The sequence below is a fragment of the Poecilia reticulata genome, chromosome 4 (assembly GCF_904066995.2).
Source record: "Poecilia reticulata chromosome 4, P_reticulata-male-v2, whole genome shotgun sequence".
Taxonomy (NCBI): Eukaryota; Metazoa; Chordata; class Actinopteri; order Cyprinodontiformes; family Poeciliidae; genus Poecilia; species Poecilia reticulata.
In genome coordinates, this window is record NC_088833.1 from 22211536 (window position 1) to 22238896 (window position 27361).

General features: G+C 40.4%; 1 protein-coding gene across 1 annotated transcript; it reads right to left on the reverse strand.

The window, feature by feature from the left end:
• Window positions 1-2321: 2321 nt before the first annotated feature.
• fgf22 (fibroblast growth factor 22) lies at window positions 2322-27361 on the reverse strand. Its single transcript, XM_008407209.3, has 4 exons — window positions 26150-27361; window positions 25377-26042; window positions 4156-4259; window positions 2322-2743 (listed from the first exon to the last, which is right to left on the reverse strand). Exons 2-4 carry the CDS (start codon window positions 25741-25743, stop codon window positions 2549-2551), a joined length of 666 nt encoding a protein of 221 aa, XP_008405431.1. The 5' UTR covers window positions 25744-26042; window positions 26150-27361; the 3' UTR covers window positions 2322-2548.

Genomic DNA, 27361 nt, shown 5'->3' on the forward strand with positions numbered 1-27361 from the left:
ATTTACTGTAATTGTATGTCAAAAGAACTACGGGCAAGTTTATATGCATTATGGCCATAATAACTATAATATTAAGTAAGAAGGTCCACAGATATCAACAGAAGTTAGAGCATATTCTCTACAACCAGACAGAGATGATCACTTTTCTTTTGACCTAAAGACAATGAAGATATCTTAGTGGTAAAGCAACTTTTTTTTCAGATTCTTTCCACAAATATGAAAATAGGCCACAATCTGCACTGTGGGTTATTATGATTGGCTTACAGGTTGGTCTTCACTCACCCCAAGCAGGTATTGTTGACTCTCCTTTCTGCTCGGTGAGAAGATTGTCCTACGCCGATGGATGGATCATTTGTGTGTAAATGATGTGTAAGAGCAATTTCTTCATTCATAGTAGAGCTTTCATCCACCAGGACGTCTTCTTCGTCAAGACCTCTCGTGCTGTGAGGTTTGATCAAGATGAGGTGGCCAAATTATGTCACAGAGCTCTGATGGAGATGTTACAAACATTTCTCAGACAGTGGCAGGGTCCAGATAAGCGGTCGCCGGGGAGATAAGAAAGTCAGCGTGACTCATGAGTTTTGCAGATTTTATTTAGGTTTACCAAACTCATCTTGCACGAAGGCACTCAAATGACTTAGATGGATTTTTTAGGACTGTTTTCTAAGGATGCCACTTTACATACAACTGACCAATAAGCTGTGCTTCATACAGTAAGTGGATCACAAATGTACCAGTATCCAGTAGTAATATCATACAAACTGAGGCAAACATAAACTTGAATATAGCTATTTTCCTTGGAGTCCGACAAAAGAGTCAAAAATAACAATACACATCAACTTTAAGAGTTAGAGAGTAAGAATAGTGTTAAATATATTAAATGTTCCATCAGCAAACAGTTGTGTTTTCTAGGGTTAGCAAGTCTTTACAAAGAGGCAGTATGGATTAAACTATTTGCTACTCAGCTTGAAAGTTCATGGTGGTATATGGTTTATGGAGTCTGCTGACATGTGCAGAACCAGCAAGTTAGGGACATGCTGTATAGTTCATGTTCCTGCCTTTTAAACTATTATCTATTGGCTGAGTTAGATGAAGTCTGACAGAAATACACAGAAGTATACAAAGGGTATTAAATGACATCAGTTCTTTGATTACCTCACGTTCTGTTCTTCTCTAATTGCTGGTCATTGCAACTCTTCATGATTTTACATTTTTGCCTTCTGATGGTTTTCTTCATGACTTTTTAGGACACAAAATGGAATTGTATGCTCTGTACCAACCGTGCGTCTTTTGAATGTGATTATTAAAAGTACTTTTCTATTATATACTCAAAGTCATGTAACGAAACATGTTGACTTTAAGTTATTTGAGTATTTTAGTTTGATTAGGGATCATGGTCTGTAATATTTCACGAATAAAATGGCCCAAGGATGGTAGAAAATATCCCTCTGGAGAGCACAAATGTAGGTCAGTGTGAAACATCCCATGGAAGATGTTCCAGTTTACTCCATTCCTTTCTTCTTTTAAATGAGCAAAACTAAAAAACATATGAAATAACAAAGGGGCAAAATGGCCAGCACCAAACCCCTACTGTCAGATTTTTTTTTTCCATGACCTCTTAGATTCAACTCATTCCTCTTTTTAAGCTGTGATTTGACTTATAAAGTAAGAAATATCAAGTTCAACATAAAAAAAATGGTTTAATACAATGGTTCACCAATATATGAAGTAGTGCTTAACACAGTAAACTACTACTATATGCAATATGTAGAATTATTTTGCACCTTATGATGTTATTTTTCTCATGCAACATATTTAAAAAAAAATTTATTTGTTGTTTTATTTATTTGTTTTGAATTTTATATCTTCAATTAGTTTAAAGAAGTGACTACTGCCTAAAATGTCTTTTTTGTTGTTTTTGCTTTATATACACAGAGCAGTTGTATCACATAATCTTAATCTGAAGGTTATTCACATCATTGTGATAAACTCTAAAACTGGTTGATGTGTATGGTTTAAGATTTTGATGTCTTCGAACCTGCTTGAAAATGAACAGAGCAAAACCCCAGTGTCTTCACCTTTCCCTCTGATTTAAAACTATTTTCTAATTGCTCTTTTTCTTAATACCTATCTGTAGACATGATGCCTCTCACATCTTTCGATGCAGTTTTCACACACACACAAATGTGGAAACTGTGAAGAAAAACACTATATATATATCTATATATCTATATATATATATATATATATATATATATATATATATATATATATATATATATATATATAGATATATATATAGATATATATATATATTTTTTTTTTTTTGTCGAACTGCACTGTTTTATATTAACCTCATTAGAATATGCAGAAAATAACTTAAGAAGCAGATATCCTAACTCTAAAATGTTACAGAGCTCAGCAAATGTACATTTATGTAACATGAGGATGGATAAATAAAAAGGAAAGAGTGTTGTCACATCTAGATCAGTACTAATGTGAGGGGAGCGGGTAAGCCGGGCAGCTGCCTGGAAGAGTTCAGACGCGCCTAGGAGGGAAGCATGGGCAGGAAGTGAGTGGACGGGTGCCTTCGCCGAGCCTTGTGACCTCGCCGTGGTTTCCCGCGTCCATTCAGTGAAACAAACATCTGCCTGCCGCCGTGCTTCCAGCGAAGCGAGGCGTACGTGTTGTAGCCATTTTCCTCGATGCGTTCTTTGAACTTGCAGCTTGGGCTGTACTTCACCTGCGGTCAGACAGAGGAAGACGATTAAGGATGTTAGCAGAAAGGCCTGCATCTCAACATTGACGGATTTTCCGGCTGTGCCATCAAAGGCCAGCTTCCAAGACGTCCTTTAAAGGTCACGGTCTGTTGTTGCACTGAGAGATTTTCCAGGTGTTTGCAGATGTTGCAATGGGTGTATTTTCCTATTGCAGATATTTTCGATTATGTCATTATGTCAACTTTTAAATTGAAAATAATGAGAATTAATAGGTCCTCAAGTAGAGGTGCCTCATTGGTCAATGAAAGAATTATCGTACAATCATTGGCCACTTCATCAGGTATATCTTGCTGGTGTGCGATCAAAACTTTTTGGACTTTTCATCTTCTTTACTTCTGTGCGGCATAGAGTTAACACAGATTCAGAAGTAATTCTCAGATATTTTTGCCTATCTGGACATAACGTTATCACAACACACTTGTTAGTTGTATTTTATTTAGTTCTGCTGACTTTTGGGACTACTGGAGTATAGAAAACTGATTGTCATGCTCAAGAAATCAGAACCTGAGAGACATGGCCTGCAACAGTACTCAAATAGGCTATGCTTAAAAAATGCCTACTTGGTATGCCCAAAGTGTGCCTACAAAAAAATCTGAACTATTTCACCACCCAAAACAATCTTCAATAAACTTATTTTGCTCAGTTCATTACTTTATCAGTAGGTAGCAATAGTTTGTGATCTAGTTTTTGAGTCCTGACAACAGTCAGGATTTTTAAAAACTAATCCTTTTCTAATCTTTTTTTTTTTGTTGGAAGGATATTCTTTTGGTACAAAATCCAGACCACATCCAATCCACTTGTATGTGGGCACTTCCTGCCTCTTATGACAGCAAGACGTTCTGGTGTTGTGTTCCAGATTGCCATCACGCTGCCAAACAAGATCTTCACTGTGATGCCCAAACCTTCCATGAATCTCTTGGAGTTAATACATTGGATCCCCAATGTATTAAATGTATAAAGTTTTAGTGCAGGGTGTGTCCCTTTTCCGCATCAGTACTTGTTGACTGATATTTCCTTTAAGATGTTAGTGCAGTAGACATCACACATTTCGTGTGTCTGATTTTAACAATGAAAGGTGATTATGTTTGAAACCTTGCTATGCCAAACAACAATTGGCAAGCACTTAAATCCCAGCCCAGCTGGCTCTTTGTCCCTGTCCAGTGTTTTCTTTTCTTTTTTCTATCATCTATTTTAACAGTGTAACAAGCTGGTTGAGGATGCACGTATAGATGTGTGACACTTTGGCCTCTCTTTTTTTGACTTTCTTGTAAAATGTTCCCATGCAATTCATCTTGGGTGCCTTTTCTACCCTCCCCAATGACTAGACCTGGAAGCCTTGAGCTCCAGAAGCAATGTCGTAAGGCTGTATACGCACCGATCCAAAGAGCGTGCCTTTCTTGGACATTGCTAAGTACAGGCCGGTACTGACAGATTTGATGGCAACAACTCCCACGCTGACAGAGCGGATTTCCATCAAGCCTGAAAAACAAGAGAAGGGACAAGAGTCTGGGTTAGAGTCATTAAGGTTTTCTTTGTTTTACAATCAAAAGCCTCTCTGCTGCTGTAAGACAGATATGATCATTCTTGATATGATGCAAATTCTGTAGCAAATACACACCTGCAGCACACCATCGTCTGAACCTGCGCATTCCATGTGGCTTTGCTACATGCATCAATAAAAATCCTCTTTCCTCAGGATGTGACACTTCATCCTGCTCCTGCAAGTGTTGTTTACTAAAGGAAATAAAGCCTATGTGTCTCTGCCACTTAAGTGGGCTCTCCAACCACTTAGAGATTTCAAACAAGGGCCACGTGGTCTGCTTTTAATCTGGATAAGAAAATAGCCGCCACAGCCACGACAGGAAGGTTTCCGTGGTTGCCTCCAAGCATCCTGAATAGGAGTTGATTGAAGTAGATAGTGGTTGTTTGCTAGCTCACACCTTCAAAAGAGAGCCTTGATGTGGTTGCCTATATAGGATCGATGTGAAACCTTTTTTTTTTTGTTACTGTGAATCATGCAGGTACTTGCAGGAAAACTAGACTAATATCTGTTGCATGTTTGTGCATAGATTCTACACTTCTTTGTGTGTAGAATCTATACACAAAGTCAGTAGAACAGGGCTGGGCAGTCCTGGTCCTCAAGGGCTGGTGTCCTGCGGCTCTCAGCTGTCTCCCTGGTCCAACACGCTTCATTGAAATAGCTGAATCACCTCCTAAGTGCAGTCAAGTTCTCTAGAGTCCTGCTAATGACTTCATTATTTGACTCAGGTGTGTTGAAAAAGAGAAGCATCTAAAAGTTGCAGGACACATTTTCTTTTACTACTATTATTAACTTGCTGGTTGCTGCTAAAGAAAAGTACCCACACAGCATGCCACTATATATATATATATATATATATATATATATATATATATATATATATATATATATATATATATATATATATATATATATATATATATATATATATATATACTTACTACTGTCATTGTATTAATTTCAAACCTTTGTCATCTTCCAGTTCTCAACATCTCTTGTTATCGTTATGCCTATAATGTGAAATCATCTGCTTCAGCCATCCACACAAACGTACAAAGACTAAAAAGATGAAGAAGAAGAACAAGGCAAGTACACTCAAGCTCTTTTCTTCCCCGACAGAAACGTGTAAACGATGCCTTGTCTCGACTCGGGCACAGCTGCAGGAAGGTGTGAGTGTCTCGGTTTCGTTCATCCAGGTATCTCCCCAGCTGCACCCCTATGGTGCCTCTGATCCTCAGAGGAAACATTAATGCTTTAAAGTGTGTGGTTTCTTCTTTTTTCTTCTTCTTTTTTTTTTTTACAAGCTGTGTTTACAAATACCGGGTGTGCTCTGTGGTGGCACCTGAAGCGTGCAAGCGACTTGTAAGCAATAAGCCAAGGCTCGGTTGACAATTTAGGGTCCCTGCAAGGGTTTACGGGGCATTAGTGCAGGCCAGTGAAAATCGCTGGTGCCTGAAAGTGGTGCCAGCAGTAATTGCCACCATTTGGTGTTTGAAACTACAGCATGGGACCGAATTTGTCACATCAGAGACATTTCTAGAATTTTTGTGTAAATTGTCAAATCTGCTTATTTTAATGTGTCTTTTGGGGGTGTGCGGTTAAACATAGTGTAGAAAAACACTTTAGTTTGTTCATTTAAAAGGCATGACATAGCAGGTGCAAAATCATTTAGATTTTTGAGCTTCTTTTTACCTGATCACTTTTAAATGACTATGCTATCTACAGTTCTTTGTCAAAAATACATTTTATTCATCCCTGTTGCTTTCTGCTAAGCCAGATGAGAAAAAAGATCTGAAGAAGCAAGAGGGAATTTCCCTCTCACTTAAAGGAATCACTTAGGCCCTTGACGCTTGACCACACATCTATAAACACCAGGGAGATCCACACAACTCACAGGCCACCATTTGAAAAGTCACACCATTGTGTTCAGAGTGAATTATTCTAAGCTATTAAAGAGTTTTCCAAGCCGTTGAGTTTCGAATATCACTCCAGTCTGGATTTAACACAAACAAAAGGTGCCAGTTTGATAAGACAGTAATGCGGCACAGATTTCGATCTTAAGTTATTTTTAAACCAAGCCATAAATGTAATGACTGCATACAATGTTCGATTTATGCCTGGATAATTTTGTTCAATGTGATGTTTATGCAGTACAATTTAACAGAAAAAAAATCAGATGGAATAAAAGAAAAAGTAGATCTATCTGACAGTAAGTGTGCACAGACTTAAGGTGTAAAGGACACACTTCCCTTCCCAAAGAAGACTGAATGCAGAAAATAATCTAAAAGTTGCTTTTTTCAAAGTACTAATTTAATGCTGTTAAACCAGAGCAATCAAACTTCATATTTTTCACAGATTCCCATCTAAAAGGTTGATTTACAAAATTAAACTAACTGTGCAAAAAGTTCCAAAATGATTTATTTCCAATTGATCAATTTAATGATCAATTTAATGATCACCAAATCCATCCATTTTTTACAAAGGTGTATGTCCATTGCACTATATGCTCACGACTAAATAGCTGAGACATTGATTATAGTCTAATTAAATCATGCCCGTATTTCAAAAAACTATTACAATTTCTTAAGCTAATAAACAATTCAATAGTTTTGAACAAATATCACTTTAAGGAAGACAAACAATGAGAACAAAATAACTCTTTTCGCCGTTGGATCCGTGGGTCACCACTTTGCCTCGTTCTGCAGAGCAAGTATCAACTGATGGCCCCATTGAGCGAAAGAAAAAAAGGCACTTTTGGCTCCCCACTTGCAATTGGCAAGATCTCTTAACCTTTGACATGTTTTGGCTGGGACTGTCAATAAGCTCAAGCTGCCATTACAAGCAAATCCTGCACTATACGTGTCTAGTCAACTGTGGACTTGCCATTTATTTCTCCTCTAAGAGATTTTTAAAGCAGAAAAAGTCTTTTGCCCAGACTCTCTTTTAGTCTTTCTTCTTTTTCTGTCGCCCGTATTTTGGACGCTAGCCCATCGTCAGATCATTGAAGCCTTTTCTGACCTCGGAAGAAAAAAAAAAAAAAAAGACAGAAAGGACCGAAAGAGACACTCTCCCTGGGTTCCCTTTTGTCAGAACCACAGTACGGCGGTGGGGGGAGGAGGGAGAAGGACCGGAGGGAGTACAGAGTGAAGGTGCTGGTTGGATGATGGAGGGTTTGGCGGTGGGGGAAGGAGCCTCCAAAAAACCGGCCCCCTATCAAGTCTTTGTTGCTCACCTGTGAGGTGAAAAGCTGGACAAGATCTAATTAATGAACAAGTGTTCTGAATGAAGGGCACCACGGCGGAGCAAAATGCCTCAGTCCATCTAGAAGCAGGCTGAAATGTTTCAGCTCTTTCATCCCTGTTTGTCTTCCTTGCTAATTTTCCGAGCTCTTTTAATTTTTCGCACTGCCCCTTGATCAACCCTCTGCCCACAGCTTCTTTCTCGACCAGAGCAAAGGCCTGGGAATTTTGGGAATCCTGCTGTGTTCCTGCTCTTGATTAACATAACTTTTCAATTATTTCACAGTTTGCTTGCTTTTTAAACGAAGAGGGGCTTGTTGTTTTTTTTTTCTTTCCTTTTTCCCTTCTGCCCTTCTTTTCAAAAAATACGCTTTTCATGTTGGGTTAGGGCTGCCAGGGCTAATGGCTGTGACCAACATCTTTGATCTGTCATGACCCCCTTGAAGGGTCTGGTAGTGGGCAAAAAAGGGCCGCCTATGTATCAGCGTGGACAAAGGATGCATCACTCACTAAGGCTTTAAACACCTTGAGAGATTAGCATGAGAAACGGCACCCAATGAAGGCCTTCATAGTGTAATGATAGGAACACTTGCATGTAACCTCTAATGTAAAATAATGCCACAATTCAGAATTCATGGCAAAGGATGTTTCCATACATTCATAACCTAAACATAATCCAAGTATTCACAATTGTATGATGTTTTTTCAGGTTTATAACCTTCAATTATTGGATGCTGCCTTGAAATGCAACAGCTACATTTACAAAAACTGTAAATGTACTCGGGCTCGGCTCGAGTACATTTACTCGATCAGCTGCAACTTGCAGGTCGGGTAAGTTGCCAAAAGACTGGAGCAGCCTTTTCAATTCAACTACAGTCTGTCTGTTTGTGCAAAAACAGTAATGATTGTGTGTTTCTGCTTCTTTTCCATGTCAAGTTGAGAGTTATCCAGGCAGACACGCAATCAACATATCGAGCTGATCAGCGTAATTTGACTAAACTGTGGAAATTGTTACACTGAGCAACGTCCTGTCAGATATTAATTTGAGGTTAACAATTTGATGTGATCCACTTTCCCCTATTGCCATACGTCCTTTATTTTATTTAATTTTATTTTTTATTTTTTCAGTGGGTGTAATAAAGGAAACTTAACCAGGCTCGAATTTTGATTGTATTTAATTAAATTGAGTTTGTACATTGCTGCTTAATCTAATTGGATCGGTTTGTTTTGTGAATTACCTGGCGATGACACAACCGCTTGACAAACTGAATCGAAATGAACTGAAACGGACGTTTTTCCCATTCATTTAGTAAAATCTAAAATCTCACTGCTACTGCATTGGGGTAGACACCAACGCTCACACCTCGACAACAAATCAGTGATTATAGTTGACAGATTGTCGGTAATAAGTGAATCAATAGATGCCTCGCTGTCACTGTTCTCGTTTGAGTATGTCGGCGCACGCACAGGAAGCACGATATCGTCAATGCTTAGTCTAAAAGAGGCAAACGGACACACAATAGCTCCTCTCTTTATCTCAATTTCCCCATATCCAAACACTTGTGTTTCACTGACAAATGAAGGAGAGTCTTGTCAGGAGGTTATGATAACCGGATACGATCACCGTGTCTTGGGACACTGATGCTGTAAGGATATCGGCGCAATATTTGCTGACATGGACTTCAACATGACCTCTGCCTAATACTAGCTGCTTTGATGAAATAAGATCGTACATTGCACTTCCTTTCGACGACATTTAAAACCAAATATTTCTTCACATGTTGGCAAGGTAGATGAATCTAAGTTTCAGCAGACGAACTGCAGCAACCATTTTCCAAACATCTGGAAGCTCTTTGTGTTTCTGAAAGGATCGCAAACTTCCCTGAGACTAAAGGGTAAATTATTACCTCCCGCATCTGTCACGTGGGCATGGCTGTAAAGGTCCACAAGGCATGAAATGATGATCATCTTCCCACATCTGTGTCAGTCTGCCTTGCAACTTTTACAAGCTTGTTAATTGTACACTTGCAGCATCCGTGCCAACAAACGTGTGAATGTAAACGTGTCTGCCAAGCGAGTTTGCATAAAGAATATCTGGAATGTGTATTCGTAAAGGAAAAGTAAGGCTAATGTTCTTGTTTGTCTGTTTTATACAGCTGTCTTTCTTTCAACACCCAACAATCATCTTGTATCTTTAATCTCATGTGTGACGGTGTTGTAGTAAAATACAACAACTCATTTTCCTCAGAAAATAAAATAAAATACATGCTCCTAGATGAGAAATACAGGACGTCCGCTTGGTTCTTGAAAAATATGATCAAAGTTTTAGTTTGGTTTCCAAACATTTGTATGTTTGTTAAGTTAAACTATTCTGATTAATTTTCACCTCTTTCACTCTTACACTTTCAAATGTATTGTTGAAGAAAAACAGACTTGGTACAGCAGAGATCACAAAGAGCACTGCATTTGGTGTGACTGCAAACATGGAAGGTATGAAAAATGTTTCTAAGTAAATCATGCCCATTACCAATTTCTGTTCTAAAGACCTCAGAGAAATCTGTCTTGTTTTAGGATTCTGTCATCACAAAATCTTAAAAATCTGTTGTTTTTGATAAAGTACCAACAAAAAGTGTTCTTCTTTTGCATTTGTATATGAGTCTAGTACATTAGTGTAATCTGTATTTACTGTGCTAACAGAATTATTACTAAAATGGTCATTTGAGTGATGATGATTTGTACATTTCTTAATTCTTTTAAATGGTAACTTATTTTTATATTTTTAGAAATGTTTATATATATTTTTGTTTTCATTTGCATTGATGTAAGCAGCATGTGTGTGCGTCCCCTATTTCCTGGTTGGGTCATAACCCCAATCCGACCTGCACCCCCACCTCCACCTCGTCCACCTGGAAATGTATGATACCTTACAACTCTCACAGGACCCGTGTGATTTATTCATCCCTTAGCAACGGTGAGGTATTTCAACTTTGTGCAAAGGGTTGGGCGCTTTGGAAACACCTGACTTCCAAACCGAAAGAGAAATCACGTTAATATAGTCCGCACTTACTTTATGTGAAGTTACAGACAATTGTATGCATGGGAGTAAAGAGCAGTAAGACAATCTTTATCCAGTAGATGTTAGTAAACGGACATCCAGAACAGCATCCAAAGACTTTTCCTCCTGCGATCTAGATCTGTTCCACACATCATCTATGATCTGAACAATGTTTCCTTTAGCTGCTTTTGCTCTGAAACTCAGGACTGTCCCAAAATTATTTAGCAAGAAAGAGTGTGTGCTTTAATCATATCTAATCAAATAAAACTAAAGTAAATAAGCAACCAGATTACACTTGCACTACTTTGGGCTTCAGTCACTCTTCCCTGCATACCTGACATTTCGCAGACATAAACACACTGTCACTTTTTGAATCTGCCCGTACGGTACAATATAATGGCCACCAACCTGAAGAAGTGGACACTTGAGGAGCGGTTTGCGACTGAACACAATCCCCTGCATGTGGCCCACCCCTTTTAAAAAAATAAGGACGAACGATGGATAGAAAGAACAGGAAGGCAGAGAAAAGACTGGTGGAAAACTGACCCTCCCTGTCCAAGTGTCGCTTGCGCTTCCCACATTCCTTTAAATCCCTGAAGAAATGACAGCAAAGATGAGCCTGAAAGGAATTTGTGTCTCTTGTCCTGCTTTTTTAGCTAAAGGACTATCATTACTACTATTATTAGCAGTAAGTCCCTTTTAATTCCCTTACTAGTCGCAACTTTGCAACATTGGGATATTGAAGTCTTTTATTGTTGGTGGAGCACATCACATTCATCAGTAACATACAGAAACATGGAGAATCAGTAAACGATTTCCAAAGCAGATTAGTGCATGTCGTTAGCCCACTTTTCCTGTTGTCCTGAGCCATCAGGAAAGGTGTAAAGAGGAGACGACATTCTACTCTACACACCAGGGATATGTTTCTTTTTTGAGTCTGTGAACAACTCAGCAGTGACCTGCTGAAAGCTGACTCCCAGACTCCCTCCTGCAGCAGCCAAGGCTGCGAGGGGTGACATTCTCTCACATCCAGAGGCTGGTCCCCAGCCCACTCCCCAGCCCCCCGCTATTTCTCACGTGGTGCGCTACCGGGAGAAGCACTCCAGGGATTAGCCTAGCCAGGTCTTTCAAAGGCCATTAGAGCAAATTACAGGTATCCTCTTACCAGTGCGCTGGGACAGACCAGGTGAGGGGCGCAGAGGCCAGGCTAGAGCCCAGGGGTCAGCTTGGGACAAAAAGACGAGGCCACCCTGGGCCCCACTCTATCGGAGTGTCTCTCTGGCTCCACAAACTGGTAGGCCAGCATCTATGAATGGTTCACTTGATGGGACCTCGGAGACATTGTCTCGCAACTGTAACTTTAGCCTTTTTTTTCTCTTAACACCCTCCCACCCCCGCACCTCACTCTCCCAATGCAGATTTTCTTGTCTTTCAATCAATGTGGGCATCCCACACAAAGCGACTATAAAATTTGAGCGAAGTCACAAGCCGCAGGCCAACAGAGCATGCCAACTTGCACCTGCGGTTCTAAAGTACTTCATCATTGTGTTGCCCTCTGTGGTGGGTTTAAACCAAATTGGAAGCAAATGAACCATTTCCACTTGAAATTTAAATCTAAACTGTAATGACAACCACACAATCAATGTGTGGTCTGTCAAAGTCTCACTGTGCTGCAAGGATAAAGAGGCTGATGCTGCTGATAAGTTGCGTGGATGGCCACAGGGAGTTCCGCATCCTGCCATTTTCTATAAACTACACACACACACACGCACGCAAACACACACACTACTCTTACCCAGTTGTGTCAACCGCACTCACGCAACCACATGCATGCACATGCCTCACCCTAACCCAAACGGTGGATGACAATCTGGCGGAGGGTGCTGCGGAAGTGTTTCATTAGTCAATTACCGCTGGTAGATAAAGCCTGCGTTCCCACAGTCCTCGAGGCCGGGGGGTCAAATGTGACCAATTACCCCCCATCCCCTCACAGGACAGATTAGTCTGTCTGATTTATCCCCAGACAGGCTGACCCGTGTACTCTAAAATCACCCTCCACATCTGGATACCTCTGTGCGGTCCTGTGAGAGTGGGTGAACTGCTTTTTCTGGCAAATGTGCTACCATAAGGGGTAGCGAGTATAAACCGTTAAGAGAATCTCACTTTGAAAAGCAAAGATCCCAGACGTCTCTCTGCACTACCACACAGCTAGACCGCATAATCGTTACGATATCTGTCTGTCTTTGACAGCATGCACTGCATAGTCGGTACATTACTAAAGCACAAGCCTCCATGGTCATGATGAGCAGTGATTGTATGTTAGTGAACATCAATCAGTTCATTAGGGACCTCCAGGATGTTGAATCAGACCCCACGCTCATCAAACCCCAAATTTACAAGCCCAGTGGGGTCAAGCCAGCCAGAAAATGAAACATAAGATGATAACTTCAGGAAGTGGGTACCCAGCAGGGCTGAGGGTTGCCGCAGTAAGCTTTGGGATAGCAAAGGTGAAAAAGGTTAATGAAGTCATTCGTCTGGATTCCACCAGCTCATCTGCGTCCTACACGGTTCTAAGAGGACCGCCGTCATAGTGATCATTAAAGCTTTTCTTTAATCAGGAGCGGAGAGCAAACTGCCTCCAAATCACGCGTCACATTCATAACAAGCAGAGGACTTACTATCAAAGGTTTTTGCAGATAGTTACCAGCAGATCCGCCTGCAGTGAGCCTTGTGAGTCACCTCGTCTGCGTTTTCCTGTGTTTGGAAAGGGCCAATAAGGATGGCGGCATTGTTCACGTCGAACTGAGGTCACTGTCTGTGCAGCTAAATGTTAGTAAGCAGGTCTGCTCGGCTGTTCAGACCAGTCAGGCCAGAAAAGATAACTGTGACATCGCTCTGTACTGTGATGCTTTCTTGTATTAAGGAAAACATTGATAAATTCAATAACTAGACTTTGCTGTAAAATCATTCAGATAATCCATATCAACTTCATGCCTGAATTCATTTCCATCTCACCCCCATCAAACCCTTTAGTACCTGTAAACAAACCATTTCATGCCCATTTACCTGAACCACTACATATAAGTTTGTTTGTTTTTATTACTGAGATAAATAGCAAAACAACACTGTCAAATATAGGACGAAGCTCAATTTAGCTGTATAAGTTTCTGCACAGTTTTGTCTTAGAAAGGTTTGATTTATTTTGGGTTTTATAACTACTTAGGTCATTTGAGTCTTCAGAAATATAGAGGACCCCTCATAAAACCTAACTCACTAAATGACTTCCTGCTTGTAAATACTTGTTCTTAGAGTCATAAATCCGCAATTAGTTAGAGAAGATAGAGAAACGTATAAAATGTAGTTTTTTAACCCAAAACATTTAAGATGCTGTTCCCTATTCTTAATTCATTTATTATATAATTAATTCCAAATCTGAGCACATAAAAAACACGTGGAGTCCCTCATGGCTCCCTATTCAGACCACTTACCAATACTGTGGTACAGCAAAAAAAAAAAAAAATGGCAGTAACAGGATTTCGGCTTTAATTTAAATAGACCCAAATAAATAAACCCATTACATAAAATTCAAGAAAGCCACATATTACTATTTCAGTAACATTTAAACTACTTGGGATGTTTATTCACCACACATACCACAATAGAGAATCTGATTTTGGTCTCTAATAGACAAGTAAACAGATACTTAAAGTCACAATGATAGTTCAAAATCAAAGTTCCTTGTGTCAGTGTGGATGCATTTGTATTTCCTGACATTCCCATAAAAGTCAAAATCCCACTAGTGCGTTGTGAGCTTTTAACTCTGCAAAGTGTTTCGGGTTTTTGTCTGTATGTAGTACCGTTCAAAAGCAACCATAAGGTAAATTAAATCCGGTTTAGTTTGCAGAGTCCTGCAAACCTGTATACCCATCGGACTTTAAATATATGCACATGTGTGGCTCAGGTGCGCAGAGAGTTTCCAGTGACTGAGCAGCAGGACACAGAATATTGTCTGTGGCCTGAACTTGCCCCATATTTACATTATTAAAATGAGATGGGCATAGAGCAGTTGACAGAAGGCACAAGAGTGAAATCAGGTTCCTGCCAAAGCTGTCATTTGCTCCACTGGCCAAAGGGCCCTGACCCTAATCCTATCCACTCCAGGGGAGGAGAGATGGGAAATGGAGACAGTGGAAGACAGAGTGTCTGATCGGGTACTGTGTGTGGCAAAGTATTCATACCTCCTGATCTTTTCAGTCTCCTGTATTTTATTTGAAATTTTATGTGATAGAGTAACAAAAGGGAGATCGTAATTGTAGAGAAGATGGAAATGATACATGGTTTCATTTATTTTTTTTCTTTTATAAATAAAATTCTAAACTGTGGTGTGCACTGAAAAAGCAAATTGATAACTTGTTTAGAGCAACACATGTTACACAACTATTTGTAAAAAGACAACTTATCTAATCTATTGTTAAAAAAACGGCTGTTTTGCAAAAAGAGGACAGACATCATTTTGTGCTATGGGATGTTTGATGTTTGTAGAAAATTGCGTCAAGAAAAAACATGTAGTTTCCAATCTGATAACAAGAAAAATAGATCTGAAAACAGCCAAAGCTTCTAAGAGTCATTGAGAAAACTCCAAGGAGTCATTTGCAGCTCTTTAGACCATCAATCTATTGATTGTCAATCTATTGATCTCTTCTTTCTTTCAATATAAAGTAGGTGTTGTAGTTGTAGTGCTGGAACCACAAAGTGAGAATTAACAGACAACGGCCTGAGATATAAAATGCACTGTGCGCTGCCTCTGTCACTGCTTTGTGCCACCCTCTGAGTTGTAATGAGGAGCATGGCCTCCCAGACGAGAAAAACACACATATAAACACAGGCCCACACGTGTCAGCGTGCACGCAAACACACAAACACAGACGTGCCTAAGCCCAGCCCATGGTAAGGCCTGGTTCATATTAGCCTTTAGGGAACAGAAATGCACATCTTTTTCAGTTTAGGGTTTATTTTGTGCTCCCGCAATGGCACAAGGATAAACACAGACACATGCATTCAGAATGCACAAGGACTCACAGTCTGTGCTCTGACATGATACTTACATCCTGCTCATGTTCATTTAGTGAAATGGCCTCAGAGATAAAAAGCAGGTGTGTCTGGGTTTGTGTAATCTGGTTCAGAGGTCTGTTGGTGTGCCAGGACTCGCATTAGACTGGCTGTTCCTTATTTTCTCTGACACATATGTTGCAATGTCATTTGTTCTTATTAAACGTGGGGAAAGTTTCAAATTATGAGGTAAGCATATATAATATATTTTGGGGGGTAGAGGGAGCTACAAGAGCATGTTTCAGACTCTCGGTTTCCAAAAGATTTTCCCCCAGTCTTGACTTGTTCAAGAGTTTCACTGGTTCAAATACTTGCTGATTTAGTTGAATAACTGGCCTTTCCACACAGCCATCATGTCACCTAGTGGATTTTGGAGCCTTAGTTTGTAACTGGATAACTTTTTAAAAGAACCATTTATTTATTTATGTTTTTCTATGAACAGTTTTAAACCCGTCTTGAATTTGGCTGGATGAGGTATTTGTCTCGAATGTTTCGTCAGGGGCCAATGTCAATCATCATGGCAACATATTTTCTAGCATTTAAAAGAAATCATGATAAAAGTCAATGAGTACATCAGAGACCTGATAAAACCCTAACCCTTACTTGATAATTACCCTACAGAGTGTCTTTGAACCTGTTCATAAACTCAAATAGGGCAATCCTACAAGAAAACCCTTTAAGAAGGATTCACTCCATTTGTGTTAGTCAGTATTTTTCCTCAAATAAAAAAAAATGGTGGGCTTTGTTTACTGTGACAGATTCACCAACCAGAAATTTAGTTCTCCTTCAACCAAATGTGGCCAAATTGTCTGATATGTTTTTGAGAAAAAGGTGCGGCGTGCTTATCTGATATTTATATCTATAGTGTTCATCTAATATTTATCCTTTTTTTTGCAATGAGCTTTTCTACCACTGTCTTTTGTCCCACTTTCACCTCAAACTCATAACAGGACTTAATCTCAGTATTATAACACATTAATGCATCTAACTTGCGATCCATTTATTAATGGGCTGGTGTGTTTTGTCTGACATGATTCTGCTGCAACAACAAGTCATGCAGTGTGATGGGAGCCACTATCATTTCCTGTTCTCTCAGCGTGACAAGCTTTGTTAAATGATACACTGTGTGCCACTCTTAAAAGGCTACAAAAGACTTGAGAGTGGGGTTTGAAAAGGCAGGATGAGTTATTTATAATTAAGTCAATTTCCCTCCAGGATAAATATTTCCTCTAGGTGTAATGACATAATTAACTACATGTCAGCATGTCTGAAGTTGGAAAAAAAAAGTCTGTTGCCAATCAGCAAGTTTTCAGTCATCTTCAGCTGCCCTGGTTTTCAGACCTCTAGGGATATTTTACTGAGGTTTGTAAAACAGATTGAAGTATATTGAAATTCCATGTGCAAATGTGGTTTATAGCTTTCCTTGGAAAAAAGGAGAAACTCAGGTATGCTACCTGGGAGAGTCTGCTTTTATTTTTATAATGCAGCTTCCTGATACTGTGGACCATATTATAGAGTGAGTGTAAATCAGGTGCTCGGCTGTTTTCAAAAGGCCAGGTTTAAGGGTTTATATACATTAGTGTTTCTGGGGGTTAAACTGGTCCTGGAGGGATTATATCAGCATATATAACCATGTGTATTTCCACGTCTGCAGACTTAGTCCTTCACCAGCATTTGAAAACCATTGCAGACAGTCAACGCTCAGGAAGTAATGTTAGCTGTTTCCAAATGATAGAAATAACTCTCCTTTTTACCAAAGAATTGCACCAAATTTCTCCCATTGAGGAAAACATCAAACTCTCTCTTTCGCTCCTCTGGATTTCAAAACTTACTTCTTGGCTATGACCATGCTCAGAGTTATATTACACCACTGTAATTAGCAGCGGCTTGTTACACTGGTGTTTAAAGCACCTAAATCATTAAGGCAGCTGCTTTTGGACAAAAAAAACAAAGTCTGGTCATGCGGGAATGCGTTGTAATGCCGAGGCAGGCTTACATGGCTTGTTTTTTCTGGCCCAATTCAAAGAGCGAAACCTCCATCTTTTTTCTCTTTCACTCTTGAATCAGCGACATTCACGTTAAATTGTGCTTTAGAAGTTATTGTCTGCTACTTACAAGCTTCTAGAAAATCAGCACAAGCATCTTTGGTCAATAGCTTTAGGGTTCGCGTAGCTAGGTACCGACACTGTGAAGTCTTTGTGGTAACTTCACGCCCACAGGATATCCATGGCTATGTGTAATGTTATAAAGAAATTAGCTGGCAGGGCCAGAGTCAGACTCTATAAACCTGCTGATGAACCCATTAAATTCAAGAGAGGAGCCAGAGCCACGCTTGCTAAAGGTTGTTAGCTACTAATTGCTACATTTTGTGAACCCATTCAGGATACAGAAACCAGTTGGCACCGATCTTGGATCTCTGGGCTAATTGGACTGACACTGACACTCTTGTCCTGCAGAGTTCCCAGGAAAGTGATAGCGGCATGCATTTGTGCGAAGGATTTTGCATTCCTATTCAGCAACCACGCCCGTGTGTGACTGATGTTAAATTATGATTTTCAGGTTCAGCATAATGTGACAGGTGTCAATTTGATTTTGACAAGAAGTAAGGAACTTGGATCTATATGAAAAGCACAACTCAAAAGATATTTCTACCCCTGCTGTCGTCCGAGATTTTTACAAAAACGCCATCACAGTTGAAACAAACCCAGAGAAGAACCTTAATGACTAATGAGCAACGGGAAACACTCCAGCACTCTTCTAGTCTTTAATTTCCACCTCAATGCATAGCAGAGCAAGCCCCGGTCCTCCAACTAGCCTCATTAACATGCATATTCTCTTGACTCAACAAACCAAAGCACTTTTTTTTTTTTTTTAGACAGGTGCTTCCCTCCTTAACTGTTGTACTTTGAACCGCAGAGCTTCACCAGAATTAACATTAAGCTATGACTGATGAGAGACCAGCGCAGAGTGAACCTCACTGCACCCAGTGCAGAACAGATATGATGTTCTACGGGTTGCTTTGCTGCAGGAATGCATCACTTTCAAAGTGCAGTCAGTAATGTAAGGGACAATATGTGCGATCGTGATACAAAATGGTGGGCATGGGCTGGTGACCACAAATTTAAAACGAATTTTATGTTATATTATGATAAAAAGGGATTTTGTTGTGGGGATAATTGTTGTTTACATTGTATAATTCATTTTTAACTTGGGTTTATTATGATTTGACAATCTTGCAAAGATGAAAGGAGGGGTCTGAATAAGATACACTTAAAAGTATTAAGAGTAAGTTGAATTTTCCCTTGTAAAATCTGCAGGACGCAGAACTCAAACTTCATTCGAGTGAATTATGCTCTTCTTGCACAAACCCTGTGCAAGGAAAACTAAAATTTAATAATGATAATCAACTCTTTATTTTTCTCCTCCTAGCTCAACTCTTTACTTTCTGACTCCTCTGAGATAAAGTGGAGCAAAGCGATGTGTTTATGAATCTCCTCCCTTCTTTAATGAGGCTAAGATTCACATTAGTTTCTCCTCTGTTTGATGGACAGCTTCCCCCCGCCGACAACAGGCTTGAAACATTTCCACAACATATTTCAGTGCGGCAGTGGTGGTTTTTCCTTTGGGTTATGTTCCAAGTCAAACATGCTCTCAAACTCGGAAAACTGGTGCTTCAAAAAGGAACACGTTGCACATCACGAGAAAGTCGGTAAATACAACACACCCCAGCTGTGAAAGTAGCAGCTGCAGAGGCAGAAGAGAGCTCAAGTAATTCCATGATGACTTCTGCAACGTCTGCTTTGTGGGGGCTGCAGGGCCGGTCCAAAGTTCAATGAGGCCCTGGGCAGAAACTCCTCTGGAATTCATTTTTTCACTTATGAGGATTTCAATTCCTACAGTTTTTTTTTGTAAAGCTTTTATAAGTTTAAAAAATGTATTTAGAAGTTGTATAGAGGTTAAAATCAACATACAAGATAAACCAGAAATAATTTAAAATGGATTTGTTGCAAAAAATTAAGCATGTTTAAAGAACTGAAACAGAACAGGAAGTAAGCATTCAGAACATTATGTGAAAAAAAAAAACACGTAGAAAGTTAAGACTTTAGTTACATATTGAAATAGAATAGAAAAATTTCTGCTTCAACATCAAAAGCCGATTACATTTTCTCACTGGAAAAACATTGCACAAAGATTCATTCACAAGTAAATACTTACTGTTGCAAAATATGCTAATACCAGTGATTGGTGCTGCGTTTGTAAACTTTTGTTGCTGGAGAAAAAAAATCTGACAGTGGAAAGAATAAGTTTTACTGTAAAGCAGCAAAGACCAGACGTCTCTCATAAGATTTCAGATAGAAATATGAAATAGAGCCTTAAGAATTATTAAAAGAGTTGTAAAAGAACCGAGGAGCGCTGACAGAGAGCTGTGTAGAAGAATGATTCAAAATCACAACTGAGCAGTGGGCAGGACTAGTTTCTCCAAATGGGAAGCATTTTGAATGTGTCATTAACAAAAAAGGTTATTCCGTAAACTTTTAAAGAAATTTCTGTAAGTGTGTTTCACACCTGTACACCTGTAGACTATATCTTTATTTATGGGATGATTTGCATTGATTTCTTTGTATGTGAGAATTATTTGAGTTGCTGAAATCATGTGGTGTAAATTTCATGCCCGTGACTCCATCAGCAATATTTAAACTAAGGAAAATATCAATTTGCTCAATATCTATTGCATCTCCTGTACATAATTATTTGAACTTAAGAATGTGGCACCATACTCTGCGCCATATGGATTTAAGTTCATGGAGCCACCATTCCAGCTGGCTGGATCTAAGCAGCTACAACTGCTGGTCGTACCTTGGGCCGGCCCTGGGTGAGTGACCTTATTTCTTTTGATGTAACTAGCCTTACACGCCCAAATGCAACACGCCACCTTTTCAAATGGGATTTCAAAAACACGAATCAAAGAGAGAGACCCACCAGCAAAAGAGCCATGAAACAAAACAGAAGGAAAGAATGGGTAAAAACAAGCCTTAGTTTGAAATACACAATTTCATCTGTCAGGGGAACTTGACTCAGCATTCACTGTTGTAATTGATCATGAAGCCGTCGCTGGGCGAGCCACTGCAGCTGTTGTGTTGCAGCTCAGTCTAATTAGCAGCCGGTGACCGATGACCCTGGACAGGATATGATGTGTACCTGCCTCTGCTGCTTTTCTAAACACTTGGGTGTGTTTTTCCTCATTTTCGTCTTAGACATAGGTTAAAAAGAAAACATGTCGAAGTCCTCCCTTTTGGCACCTAAAACAACTGTACTTTTGTGCTCGGAAAATCTATTTTTAGTAACTTGTACAGTCAAGTAGTTTGTAATCGTACGGACTATGATCTATGTTTAGTCCTTGTAGATTTTTATCTATTTGGTTTTATTAACAAACACTTTACGATAAAAGCATTCACAACTGGCCTGATTCTGATAACAAACTTCAGAAATGGCTATCTGGAGGAGTTAGTGTTTGTGTTTCAGTGTGTGACTGTGTACATTTCCACATGTGTGCTCTCAAGGCAGAACATTTTTCTTGGAACACTTTGGAGATTTTACAAATGTTAGCCTGTCCTCTCAAGGTTTTTTGCGACGGTGCTGAAATGTCATCACTTCACAAGAAGGGTTTCCAGACTCCCCTCTGTCCCTGCTTTGAGGGGGTTTCTTTGAAAGACTATCAAACTGCTTACGTGAAAAACTCATGCAATCATGCGCACGACTTCTGCTGGAGTTGAACCGAGGAGCGTTGCACAAAAGCACGCTCCTGTGCCAAACAAGTTTTGCATTTCCCTTCAACTGTGTCCAAGTCTGTAATCCCTCCATCCATCTAAGTCAGCCTTTCTTCCCTCTCGTCTCTTCCCTCAGCTGTTCCATGCCCCTGCTCCACTGGGATTGATACAATATTTTCCACCCTCAATTAGCAAAGAGCCTGTCGACTAATTCCAACTGTTTTTGCACCTGAGAGGGTGCTGGGAGCTGGAAAAACTGAGTGGGGTGGAGGTGAGACGGTAATGTAGTGGTGTTGACAAGCGTGTGAGAGCAAGCTAAAGACTTCACTTTCAAACTCTACTGAGTTTGCAAACCTCCCTATCTGTCTTAAAGCAGATCTCATAGAGATGCACAACCACACACTAACTCCAAGTTCCACTTTGGTAAAGCCTTCTTGACCATTTGTTTGGCAGTGTGCTCAGCTCAGGGTGCTGAAACATCCCTTAACTCTGTGTGAGCAGAGAAAAATCTATTCTTTCCAGTAAAGGAAAAGATAATGTACGAGGACTATAATGCAATAACATGTTAACAGACAAGGGTTCCTGTTGACTTCGACATCTTAGGTGTAAAGAATTTTTGGAAGAAAAACCGTAGTTCCAAAATCTCAACCGCTTTTCTTATCCTCTCTCAAATCTGACAAATTTCCCCGTTCGCTCAGCCCACAGTCCTCCCGAAATGTGTTTAGTTTGAAATTTGTTTAATAGTTAGGTGGAATTATTTCCTACGGTAGCTGACATAAGTCTCCTTTGATGAAAGAGTAACGTCACAACCTGGTCCAGAATTAAGACCGGGGTAATTAATCTCAGCTTGAGTTTATGCAATTACTAGTGGATTTTAAAGACTTTGCCAGGTGACTGTTCCTGACAGGTTAACAAGTCTTTGCCAGTCTGCTCAGTGAAACAGTGGAAGCAGACTCTCTGGCCCGTCAGCTCGACCCAGCAGCTGCTCTTCCCCCAGTAGCTGAATGGAAAAACGTCTGACTCACCTACTTGTATAAAAAGGTAATAACTACCAAATACATAAATATTACCGTCAAAGGCAAAAAATGTCTCTCCGAAGACTACCCAGTCATTCGGTCAGCCAATGACTAATGGAGAGGGAGGTCAGATCATGGCCAGTTTTAGTTCATCTGGCTTTGTGCAGCTTTTAACAGACGTTCATTGATGGGCTACTGAGAAACAGCTTAATGCATAATCAAGCTCCTTGGAAAAAACTGTTAAACTATCGGATGCTCTGTGGAAGGTTGCCAGTCATTTCACGCCGTTGCTGTTTTCTTATTTTACACTTTAGATTTTTTTTTTCTGGTACGACAGAGGGAACGTTTTGAACAGTTTTGACAATAAATGGTTCATATAATATTGTTCATATATATTATCCACTTATCATCTCAGAGTTCTTTGGTGTGATCAGAGGTAATTATCTTCCATATTTACCTCTATAAGAGAATATGAAATATTATCCACAAGATATCTCTGAGTATTCTCTGGTACTCTGAGCCAGAGTATTGGAGAATCAGTATTGCAAATACTCTAAGCAGCGTTTTATATAAAACTTTCCGAGAATAATATAACATTTATAGTAAATTATACAATAAACTTTCCATACATGTCATCAATACACAATAGGAAAAGGAAGTGGCAAAACAGTAACACGAAGACGCTAAATGGGGTTACAGACCACCAAACGGGCAAAGAGGCTGGAGCCATATTCTGGAAATTGCGCTCCAGCCTTCCACACATATTAGATGAATAAAAAGGCTGTCTTGTCCTTGAGTCAGTTTGTACCAAATAAAGGAGTTGTTAGATCCTGGCCAGTTTCACTTTTTCTAGATTGAAATAATCTCTGAGAGTCGGTCATTGACTGGATGTTTTGAACAAATCATACCACCAGAAGGGGCATTTGGTACCATTTTACATCCAATGTTCTTAACCAGTTTTCTACAAACCAATCGCCCGATTATGTGAGTTCAACAGATCGGTTTAATCAGTGCTAATGACCCGTTAGATTTAGTAAGACTCAAATGGTTTATATAAAAATTTGAATGGCAATAAATAGAAACAGAGTGTGACACACTGCCTTTCTGGAGCAATTTGTATTCATATTAAAGTATACGCAAGATCAGGGGTCAAGTTAATATTTTTAGCCTTTGACCATTTTTTAAATGGGTACATTGAAATCACATTGACAGATTGGCAGATTGCAGTACACACTCCTGGCCACTTGGTGCAGTCATGCATACATTTTCCATTTTGCACACAGAGTGTGTAGCAGAGGTAAGCAAGTCAATCAAATAAAGACTCCCAGGCCGGAGCGCTGTAAACATCTATCTACATTGACTGGACTTAGCTGACTGATCAATATGTTGTATGTAAATGTATGCTGATGATGGTTCTGATGCCTCTGCTGCTCTGTTGACAATAACTTGCTGTTGAAAACAATAAATATATTTGAATCACAAAACCGATTCCGTATCTGAACATCCCCTCTGGCCTCTATACCATACTCAGTGCATCTTGCTAACCAGAAGCTGATAGTATCTTGGACAGTGTGAATGCTTTAGAGCACATCTGTGACCACTGCGTGTCTCAGACCAATGCGGCTGAACCCCTGGTGTAGGTGGAACGCATGTTTCAAGATTTCCTCTCGCTGAAGCGAGTATTTGCAGGATGAGGAAACCACTTGACCAGAGATTATTGCTGACTTCTGATCATTTCAACTGGAGACATGTTCCCTGATTTCAAAATGTTTGCTGAAGTGGTGCTTGTAATTCCAGTCTGACAGCAGAGTGTGGATTCAGCCTCCACAGCAACAACAAAACAGCTTTATGAAATCATCTGTCCAAGGCAAAAGTCCAAAACCTCATGGCACTAACCTCTGCAGCAATCCCACTTGAAACATTTGATTACCTATAATAGGGTGCACAATAGAGTTCCAAGTAAACCAAAAGGAAGTTTTTGATACCGGGCGTTCAGGTAAAAGCAGGTTAAGCATTCATAATTTAAGTGCAATCATTAAATTTCATTGTTTACATGTAGTTACTGAGGCCACAGTCAGTGATTTTTGTCACTGTGGAGAAAAGGTTACATGTATTCATCTGCTTGATTTGTGATGGCTCAGTGTGGAAATAGATTATGTCAAAATGACAGAAAAAAAAAGTCTATTGCATCTTCTGTTTTTTTTTATTATTTAGCTCTGCCTGTCTGTCAACATACCTGGAGATGGACTGGTATGTTTATACATGGTTTATAGATGCAATGTAGCACACTGATGAAGCTGGACACTTACCTGTAACCATAGCATTTTTTTAAGTTGCATCTTTACTGCACATTCAGTTTGATGACTTGCAGTATTTACATGTGTGAGCTGATTGGAGATGCTTTGGAAATGCACTGTGTGCACTTGGGGAAGAGGTTTATGAAAAAACCTACCTACATGCACAAATTAGGATGCTTACCAAGAGGATAACTTGTAATCTACAAATCTAATCTGGGTTATAGTTCTCAAAAACTATGCTGTGGTTTAAACCTACTTACTTAAGACCTGACGCACTTTCACCACACTTCTGACAAGTTAATTGTCAGTAACACTGAGACTTTTTTCCAGCCCTAATGCACCACACCAACTGATGCGCAATGTCTTTCCTCAGTGTCTGTGCTCCCATTAGTCCATTTTCACACAAGGGTATTCCCTTCTCACTTAGCAACGCCGCTCCAAACACACAGAAATAGCTCACTGGTAATATAATCTTTGGAGATTCCCATGAACTATAAAATCAATCACAAAGTTCAGCAATAAAGGCAGAGATGTCACAGGGTGCACTGACACTAAATTCAGAAGCTACTTACTGTCAGCATAGTTTTTCCGCCGGGTGCCATCCACTTTTCCTGTTTTGTCAATGCAGAGGAAGAACTTGTTGGCAGAATAAAGCCGCCGCAGTCTGACGTCACCTTCCAGGTGATTGTAACTACGAGTGTGCCTTTCCAAAGTCCATGAACAGTTGGTGCCGCTCCCCAGCCCCTGGAGGGGTTCATGCCCTGCTCGAGGAGGACAGGCTCCGGTGCCAGCGGTGACCAAGAGCAGGGTGAGGCATGCCAGGGCAAAGGAGGATGCACTGGGCAGAGGGATGAACGTCCCAGTGGAGGAGGCGGTGGTGGCTGTTCTGAGGGTAAGTTCAGGGCAAAGATGAGCTGCGGATGTCATCCATCTGCACATGGTGGGTTAGGCTCCCAAGGTGCACCTTGTGCAAGCTGTAGGCATGCTGGTGATCAAGAGATGTCAGTGTGGAGGGTGGGAGTCCTGGACAGCGAAGGGAGGGGAATGGTAATCACAACAGATCCTCTGGATGTCACTGATAGTCAGTCTCCGCTTTGGGTTGAAAGCAAGTCTCTCTGGTTGTCATCTTCAGCGTTGAAATCACACGTTCTGCTCCTGACAAGAAGTCCACTCTCTCAAGTCCATCTTTGACACAGATCCTTCCGGTGCCTCCCTGCACTGAAGTCTTCTTCAGTGGTCTGTAGATACAGTCCAAGGATATTTAAGGATAAACGTGGGTAATTCTTGAGTTTAGTCCAAATGGATGAGTGTATATCTTTATGTGTGTGCGTGTGTGTGTGTGCACCTTGCGCTGCTCTGCTCTTTCCAGCTGGATAGAAACAAGTTGCCTGTCTGAGCTGCTGACCCGTGGCTGAGAGAGAGTTGAATGAGAGTTGCCGGTGACTGACTCTGTGTGTGTGCTCCCATGTGTGTGTGTGTGTGTGCGTGCATGCGTGTGTGTGATACTGAGGGAAATAGAGAGGCAGCAAGTATGGGAGGGAACGAACCAGTGTGAGTCTGCGACAGTGAGAGAGGGAGGAAAGTGTGCGTGTGTGTGTGTGTGTGTGCGTGTGTGTGTGTGTGTGTGTGTGTGTGCGTGTGTGTGTGTGTGTGTGTGTGTGTGTGTGTGTCAGGGTGAGCAGAAGCCAGTGAGTGTGTGTGAGCGCTAGCATAGGGCAGCGAAGCAGTAAGCTACCGGCCTCATGCTCTGCTGTGTGCAGTCAGTCAGCCATCTCCCCTGTGCCGGCACTGGCTGAGCCGTCGTGAATTTTATCCTGGGCAGGGCCAGCGTCTAGGGGGTTGAAAGGAGAAGGGGTGGGGGGATGGAGGCCACTGCGCCCATTCACTGCAATTTCATACAAATGAGAAAGTTTGAACCAAGTATCGTCCCCTTTCAGTAGTCTCCTCTCAGAGGACTTCACTGTGTGAGAAACACGTATTTTTGCCCTTTCATGGTCACAAACACCTGGAAAAACTTAGAAAGCCTCGGTTCCATCTCATGACCTCCGCCATGTCCCCTTGATGTGAGGCATTTTGTAGCAAATCATCTCCATTACTGTCTCATAACAGACCCTAAGCCAGCTAGGAGGCAGCTTTTTTTTGACACCTTCATGCTCATTTCTTCTCTTTAGGCATATGGGACAAATTAAGGGAATGCTTTGCTTTTTTTTTTTTTTTTTTTTCACGGCTTCTGGTTTAAATCATCAAGCAGTCAGAGACACAGAGCAGGTTCCCTGTTGCAGGTTGAAGAAGTGTTAGCAGAGCTATTCCAGAGGATGCCGGAGAGACGTTTTGATCACCTGTGTTAATATTTCAATGAAACACCCCCTCTGATCTTTACCATTTAATTTAGCAGAGCGGGATGGAAATGAAAAGCACATTTTCTGTGACTTCCCACACTCTTGTCTGTTTTTTTACAAGCTGTTTAATAATCCTGATTAGGTCGAGGCAGTGATGTACGGCCAGCCTGTTTAATCCTGTTAAGCGTTATGTCATCTTTCAAGTAAATGTAGAAAAA

Bases quoted from the DNA above. Each gene is read 5' to 3' on its own strand.
- fgf22 (XM_008407209.3), bottom strand. From the start codon at position 25,743: ATGTGCAGATGGATGACATCCGCAGCTCATCTTTGCCCTGAACTTACC. The intron at 4,260-25,376 runs GTAAGTAGCTTC...CTTGTTTTTCAG, and splicing joins GCGGAAAAACTATGCTGACA to GCTTGATGGAAATCCGCTCT. The intron at 2,744-4,155 runs GTGCGTATACAG...GTCTGACCGCAG, and splicing joins AAGGCACGCTCTTTGGATCG to GTGAAGTACAGCCCAAGCTG.